The sequence below is a fragment of the Nycticebus coucang genome, chromosome X (assembly GCF_027406575.1).
Source record: "Nycticebus coucang isolate mNycCou1 chromosome X, mNycCou1.pri, whole genome shotgun sequence".
Lineage (NCBI taxonomy): Eukaryota > Metazoa > Chordata > Mammalia > Primates > Lorisidae > Nycticebus > Nycticebus coucang.
Genome location: NC_069804.1, coordinates 69883908 through 69892118, shown reverse-complemented (window position 1 = coordinate 69892118; position 8211 = coordinate 69883908). Strand labels below are relative to the sequence as shown.

Here is an 8211-nt window from a genome sequence, read left to right as displayed (position 1 = left end):
AATATTAAGCTTGACCATGTATGTCAGGAGCCTGTGAGAAATGGTTGGTGTTCTCCCATGGCCCAAATACACAAAAAAACACACACATGCACACACACAAAGAGGGAGCAGGGCTTGAGCTCTAGAGAGAATGAGTCATCTCCATGAGCTAAATTTGAGTGGAAATTAAACTACAAATCCAATGGGCAAAGAACTATTTTTATCTGCCTGCAGCTGTTGTATCTTGGCTCTGGAAATCACATTTGTGCAAAAATAGGGGGAAAATATGGAGATTTTAGAATGGTTTATGGGTAAGAAAACTTTCTCAAGCTTTGAAAAGAAAAAATAATCATATTCAGGAACAATAAGACCACTATACACAAATGCAGATTTTTTTTTTTTTTGAGACAGAGTCTCACTTTATCACCCTCAGTAGAGTGCCATGATGTCACAGCTCACAGAAACCTCAAAGTGTTGGGCTTATGCAATTCTCTTGCCTCAGCCTCCCAAAGCTGGGACTACAGGTGCCTGCCATAACACCCAGCTATTTCTAGAGACAGGGTCTTGCTCTGAGTCAGGCTGGTCTTGAAATAGTGAGCTCAGGCAATCTACTCACCTGGGCCTCCCAGAGGGCTAGGATTACAGGCATGGGCCACTGCACCTGGATCAAATGCAGATTTTGACCTGATCCTCAAAACATGAACTATGGCAAATAGAGAAGTTAAAGAAGGCAGACATTTAGAATGAGTGAGGGAGACTTAAAAATTAGTTATAATTCAGGAATGATCTATGGTGAGTCACCATGTAAGGATGATATATATGCCTTGGATGGTCTCCTTCTCTACTTTGTTCACTTATACACACATACCCTGTTTTCCCGAAAATAAGACAGTGTCTTATTTTAAGGTGTGCTCCCAAAGATGCGCTAGGTCTTATTTTCAGGGGATGTCTTATCTTTCCTGTAAGTAGGTCTCATTTTCCGAGTGTGTCTTATTTTCGGGGAAACAGGGTAGTAGAACCTCTGTAAGTTGACCAATCAAGGGACTGTAACAAACTGGTCAACATGGGAGGTGGTCAACATAATGAACTAGGTCTACTGTACTGATATGTACATGTGGGTACACGTGGCAAATTTCAAGTCTATGAAAATTAAGTCAACTTAAGATAGTGGTCAATGTAGGGAGGTGCTCAACTATGCAGATTCTACTGCATGTATATGTGTACACATACTTGTATATATGTAAGTGGCTGCCCTTGAGTTATGAGCAAGATACATTCCTGAGAATGTCTTTAGGTCAAATTTGTAAATACCTTGGATTCTTGATGAAAAGTATGTAAACAGTAGTAATAATAATAGTATAATGGCTCACATGTGATAATAATACAATGTTTAATACATTGCCATAATACAATTCCATAATAATAACAACAATATGCCTGTACTTTATTTTTTTTTTAAGGCAAGAAAAGCATTTTGGTATTATAAACTGATCCAGTACAAATCTAGAGGTCACAGCACATTTGGGGTCGTATGGCACTATAGAGAGGGCAGCTTTGGTGACTCAGATGTGAGTTTGAATGTAGACTTGGCCACTTGCTAGCAGGCAGACCTCAGAAGTTGTGCAATCTTTCTGAGACTGAGTTTCTTCATCTGTGACAAGACTGGAGATGATAAGGGGTAAGACCAGCATCTGTAACATCCTCATCAGAAGTTCTCCAGGGAAGGCGAAGTACTTGATCTCCAGGTAGCTCATTTTGTATGGTCGGAGGGTAAATCCAAGGATTGTACCCACAATGACAGCTGTGACAGTGAGCAGCACAAAAGCATTCCAAAACAGGTAATTTTTAACATCCTCCTTTGTGATGTTCTGTACTTTCTTCTTGGCCAACAGGGTGCGTTTTCGGAGTCCTTGCTGGAATCTCTCCATCCTGCCCCCCATTTTGGGCTCTTCTCCGTTGCTTTTAGTCATATTTTTCTCTTCTAGGTGTGTCTCTTCTTTGTACTTTAGGGTCTCAGAATCACCCCCCAGAAAGTCAAACCTCCTCTTTGGTGTTGGAGAACACTCAAAACCTGGACAACAGTAGCTGAATCTTCCTTTTTTAGAGAGCTGCTTGTACTTGTGTCTTTCCTCCAACGAATGCAAAAGGACTCACAGCTTTTCTTTCCCTAGTTGTGCTTTTAAATTCTTCTGGGAAGTTCAATATGCCTGTACTTTAATAATAAGTTACAGAAGGTACAGCGCTCTTTCATTTCATTTTATTTTATTATTTATTTATTTATTTATTTCTCTCTCTTTTTTATAAATCATAACTGTGTACATTAATGCAATTACGGGGCACCATACACTGGTTTTATACACCATATGACACATTTTCATCACACTGGTTAACATAGACTTCCTGGCATTTTCTTAGTTATTGTGTTAAGACATTTGTATTCTATATTTAGTAAGTTTCACATGTACCGTTGTAAGATGCACCAAAGGTGTGGTCCTACCAATTACCTTCCCTCCACCCATCCTCCTTTCTCTCCTCCCCTCCCTTTCCCCATATTCTTAGGTTATAATTGGGTTATAGCTTTCATATGAAGCTAAAAATTAGTTTCATAGTAGGGCTGAGTACATTGTATACTTTTTCTTCCATTCTTGAGATACTTTACTAAAAAAAAATATGTTCCAACTCCATCCATGTAAACATGAAAGAGGTAAAGTCTCCATCTTTCTTTAAGGCTGCATAATATTCCATGGTGTACATATACCACAATTTAGTAATACATTCATGGGTCGATGGGCACTTGGGCTTGTTCCATGACTTAGCAATTATGAATTGGGCTGAAATAACAATTCTGGTACAAATATCTTTGTTATAATGTGATTTTTGGTCTTCAGGGTATATACCTAGTAGAGGAATTGTAAAATTGAATGGCAGATCTATTTTTAGATCCCTAAGTGTTCTCCAAACATCTTTCCAAAAGGAATGTATTAGTTTGCATTCCCACCAGCAGTGTAGAAGTGTTCCCTTTTCTCCACATCCACACCAACATCTCTGGTCTTGGGATTTTGTTGTATGGGCTAATCTCACTGGAGTTAGATGTTATAGTAGCAAACATTTTGAGAATAGTCATGGCCTGTATCATGAACTGAGAAGGATGAGAAATTATACTGTTGTTTGTTTGTTTTTATAAGTTTAACCCTGTTATAACCATGAACATTTAAACATTTAAGTAGTTTTGATTTACATTCTCTGATAATTAAGGATGACGAGCATTTTTTCATAAGTCTGTAGGCTGTGCCTGTCTTCCTCAGAGAAGTTTCTCTTCAAGTCCCTTGCCCAGCCTGAGATGGGATCACTTGTTTTTTCTTGCTAATACGTTTGAGTTCACCGTGGATTCTGGTTATTAAAACTTTGTTGGAGACATAACCTGCAAATATCTTCTCCCATTCTGAGGTCTGTCTGTTTGCTTTACTTACTGTGTTCTTGGCTGTGCAGAAGCTTTTTAGTTTGATCAGATACCAGTAATGTATTTTTGGTGTTGTTTCAATTGCCCAAGAGGTCTTCCTCATAAAATATTTGCCCAGGCCGATTTCTTCAAGAGGTTTCCCTGCACTTTCTTCTAGTATTTTTATAGTTTCATGTCTTAAGTTTAAATCTTTAATCCAGTGAGAGTCTATCTTAGTTAATAGTGAAAGGTGTGGGTCCAGTTTCAGTCTTCTACAGGTCATCAGCCAGTTCACCCATCACCATTTGTTAAATAGGGAATCTTTTCCCCACTGACCGTTTTTAATTGGCTTATCAAAGATCAAATAAAGTGAATTAGCTGCGTTTATCTCTTGGTTTTCTATCCTATTCCATACATGTACCTCTCTGTGTGCCAATACCATGCAGTTTTGATCACCATTGATTTATGGTATTATCTAAGGTCTGGTAGTGTGATTCCTTCCGCTTTGTTTTTATTTCTGAGTAATGTCTTAGCTATTTGATTGTATATCTGGAAAACACCAAGTATTCTACTACAAAACTCTTAGAAGTGATCAAGGAATACAGTAGTGTCTCAGGTTACAAAATCAACACTCATAAACCTGTAACCTTTATATATACCAATAATTGTCAAGCTGAAGAAACAGTCAAGGACTCTATTTCTTTCACAGTAGTGCAAAAGAAGGTGAGATATTTGGGAGTTTACCTAACAAAGGATCTCTATGAAGTGAACTATGAAACTGTAAGAAAATAAATAGCTGAAGATATTAACAAATGGAAAAACATCTCATGCTCACGGCTGGGAAGAATCAACATTGTTAAAATGTCCATATTTACCCAAAGCAATATACAATTTTAATGCAATCTCTATTAAAGCTCCACTGTCATACTTTAAAGATCTTAAAAAAATAATACTTCATTTTATATGGGTTCTGATCCTTGACCTAGAATTAGTCCCCTTGATCCTCCAGAGAGAAAAGATGTACAAACACAAAAGACTAAACAGAACGTGGTTAATTACCCAAGGGTAGATCTTCCTTGCTACTCTTCCTAGGGCTTCTAACTTTCTGTTCAATTTCTCCACGTTCTTTTATGAGTCCCTGCTAAGTTGCAGTGGATTGACGGAGGCCTCTTTGAACAACACCAGTGGTAAGGCCTGTGTCCAATTAAGCTTTGCTTCCTGGCAGAGTTTACCGATTCCTGTTCTTATGGTCCTTTGCATATACTTTAACCTGTCTAAGCTTTGAGGCCTCTAAGTTACAAATGGTTTCCAGGTGATACACAAAGCTTTAGCTATTATTTGCACTATTTCTGTTATAAAGTCTAGCCCATTGTCAAATTTAAACCAGAGTGGCATCCTAACCCATAATTTTGGAACATACATATAATCATCACCCACACAAAATCAATTACCATTTCATATTTGACAATATTTCCTGTACATTTTTAATTAATCAAATAAGTCTAATTTGTTTTTCTCAGGTTTTCAGTGGTCTTAATATTTCAAAAAAAAAAAATTAGAGGTGTGTTTTTTTGTTGTTTAGTTGGCCTTGGCTGAGTTCAAACCCACCAGCCTTAGTGCATGTGGCCAGCACTGCAACCACTGTGCTACAGGTGCCAGGCACCAAATTTAGAGTTTTGATTTTGGAAGCTTTGTCAAATACCAAAGGATTAAAACATTTGTTCAAACAAATTTACAAGCCAAAAGATTTTAAAGGAAATAGACAGTCAATTGGATCACATGTAAACTCCTTCACAAATTCCCTTTTATGAGCTTCATTTAACCTTCACAATCTACAAACATTCTAAACTTTCTTAAACTTTTCCCCTGCCTTTCATTTTCTTAAACAAAGAAAGGACAAAATTTATCACACAAGATTCTTTCCTTACACAATGCCATTTTCCTTTCTGTGTAATTTCTCCTACTCTCAAAAACCCAATTCCCACAAAACAGAATCATAGTTCACTATGAAGTCAAACATTCACTCAACCAAACTGATAATTAGAAGGTTTAAAAGTCAAGAATCTTTTTCTTTGACAAAGACTCAGTTTTTATAACAATGTAAACAACCAAATGATTACATTTTATGAATTAGAGACATTTTATGAACTATAACATTGATACAGGATTTTCTTACTCAGAAGCTGGACAGGGAATCCCTATTTTTCCAGGCTCAGGTGAGCTCAGACATCAGACTCCCATCTCCAGGCACAAACATGTTGCAGGCCATACCCTCTGAGCCCTAGCAAGGTCATAAACAAAGCAGTCCCAAACATTTTGGATGGCTTTGTCATCAGTTAGGGAGCACACACACTAATTTTGCCCCTGCAGACAAAAACTGTAGCAAAGACCTAATAACTTTGCCCAAGGTGAGGGGCTGCATTCATTCATTTGCTAGAATACCCTTTCTGTTTGTAAAGGTATTTTTCCATCTACCAAGTCCTGGCCAAAATTTACCCTTTGGCCAATTTGCCCTCAGGGCCAATTATTTACCCTTAGACAAAGGACCCATGCAGGAGACCTCCAACTTGTAGCTCTGGTGCTCTCCACTCTCTGCATGCCCTTTCGTCCAACAAAATGCCATTTTATCACTGATCTGTGGCCCATGGGCTCAATTCTCAAATTTCTGAGACCAAGGACTCATTGAATCAAGTCCAGTAAGAAAACCACAACACAATTTATCCTTTCTGTGTTTCAAATTCAAATTTTCTTCATTTCCTCACACATCTCACATGGTCATGTGGCCACCAAAGACTAGACCTATGTCCAAGACAGAAAGCAGAAAACCTGAAACTTCCAGTTTCTCTAAGAATAGCCAGGGGGCAAAGGTGAAGCAAGTAAGAAGGGGCCACTCACACAATCATTTCACCCTGTGAAGGGGGACAAAGCCCCACCTATTATTATTCATCTCAGCCATTCTCCAAGGACTCACATGCACACAATTCCAACCCATTTCTTAACCTGGGCAACCTCATTTTCCCACTGGAACTACCACTTGGCCATAGGAGGTAAACCAACATTCCCATAGGCCCTGTGAAGGGAGGTACAACTCCACCTTTGGAATTCTCTTGGTCATACCATATCTACACACTCTCATACACCTCTCACGAGACCTTCCAGTGATATAATACCCCAGGGGTTGATCAGACCCCTGCTTCCACCAAATGGTGGAAACCTCAGATTGATTGGACCTTGCCTTAGACATCTCCCTGTGTAAGTACCTGTTCCTGCATTCCATTTCCTCCTGGTGTTTGACTCCTTGAAGACCCGCTGAGGAGGTCCTTCCTTCACTCAGTTGAGTCATCCACACAGGGAGGCCAAACTGCCTCCCTGGCATGCTCAGTGGTTCACATCACCCAGGCCAATCAGGGCCCCTCACTTGGGTGTCCAGAGGATTGGCAGCAACTACCAGGTGTGTGTTCTTTCCAAGAGGGATCTCACTTCCTGGTCAGGGAACCAAAATGTTGCAGGAAGATGAGCCCCAATGGAGAGAAAGAGCACCTAAACACCATGTTTATAAGAGGAAGGGCTTTATTTACCAGCCAGGATCCTACAGTATAGAAAAATTCCAAATGGCCATGCTCCCTGACTGACTTGGTCTTTCCCTTTATATTTACAGTCAAAAAGTTCCAACCCATAAATACCTTTTTCAATGGCCAGTTTGAATTAAGCGGGAGATGCTATTCCAGCCCCAACAGAACTACGGGATTTCACAGAAGTGGAAATTTCCAAGATCCAGGAAGTTAAGTTTACAAATTCCCAAGAGCTAAATAACCATGGATAGGACTCTTTAGGTGTATCCTTGTGGTCTCCTTGAGAAGACCTATTCTCCTAGACCTTACCCTTCTCAGGTATTCTCTGTCAATTGAGCCCTGTATGAGTCAGGCTCTGAACAGGGCATTGGAGATCAGTGCTGAATATGACATAGTCTCCTTTTTCATGACCAATAAAAGAGATGTACATGCATTTAATAAATATAATCCTAAGACATTATAAAATGAACAAAAATGTAAGCAGGTACAAGGAATGGGGGCAACCCAGAGGAAGTGATGATAACTTTGGGGGTCATGGCTAGCAACAATGTGAAAAGACCACAGCAGCTGGATATTGATGATGTATTCAAGTTTATCAGAGAAGTAAAGTGATGACAATAAGAAGTCTAGATGAACGTAATAGCATTTGCAAAGATGAGAAATGACACAATGTGTTCTTGGAATGGTATTCAAATTTTTATTGCTGGAACATAAAATGTAAGGTGTTGCAAAGAAAATCCAGATAAAGATGAGGTTGGAGAAGGAGAAAGAGACTCTATCTTGGAATAACTTCTTGACTGTATTGGGGTGTGGAGTTGGATATTCCCTGGGTATTAATTAGCCATGAGAGGGTTTTAAACAAGCAAAGATATGAATAGATGTGAATTTATTTTATTAATTAATTTATTTAGTTATTACAAAGCTTTACTCTGTGCCCTGGGTAGAGTGCCACGGTGTCACAGCTCTTACCAACCTCAAACTGTTAGGCTTGAGCAATCCTCTTCCCTCAGCCTAATGAGTAGCTGGGACTATAGGCACCCACCACAATGCCCAAATAGTGTTTTCTATTTTTAGTAGAGACTTACTCTTGCTTGCGCTCGTCTTGAAGTTCTTAACTCAAGCAAACCACCTGCATCAGCCTCCCACAGTGTTAGGATTACAGGCATGAGCCACCACACTCAGCCCAATGTGAATTTTAGAAAGACAACTTTGGGATCAAGG

At 39.2% G+C, this 8211-nt stretch overlaps 1 protein-coding gene across 1 annotated transcript; it reads right to left on the bottom strand.

Moving 5' to 3' along the window:
* Positions 1-1541: 1541 nt before the first annotated feature.
* Positions 1542-2049, bottom strand: LOC128576850 (excitatory amino acid transporter 1-like). Its single transcript, XM_053579024.1, has one exon. The coding sequence runs from the start codon at positions 1947-1949 to the stop codon at positions 1542-1544; it is 408 nt and encodes a 135-aa protein (XP_053434999.1). The 5' UTR covers positions 1950-2049.
* Positions 2050-8211: the final 6162 nt, after the last annotated feature.

Bases quoted from the DNA above. Each gene is read 5' to 3' on its own strand.
- LOC128576850 (XM_053579024.1), bottom strand. From the start codon at position 1,949: ATGACTAAAAGCAACGGAGAAGAGCCCAAAATGGGGGGCAGGATGGAG.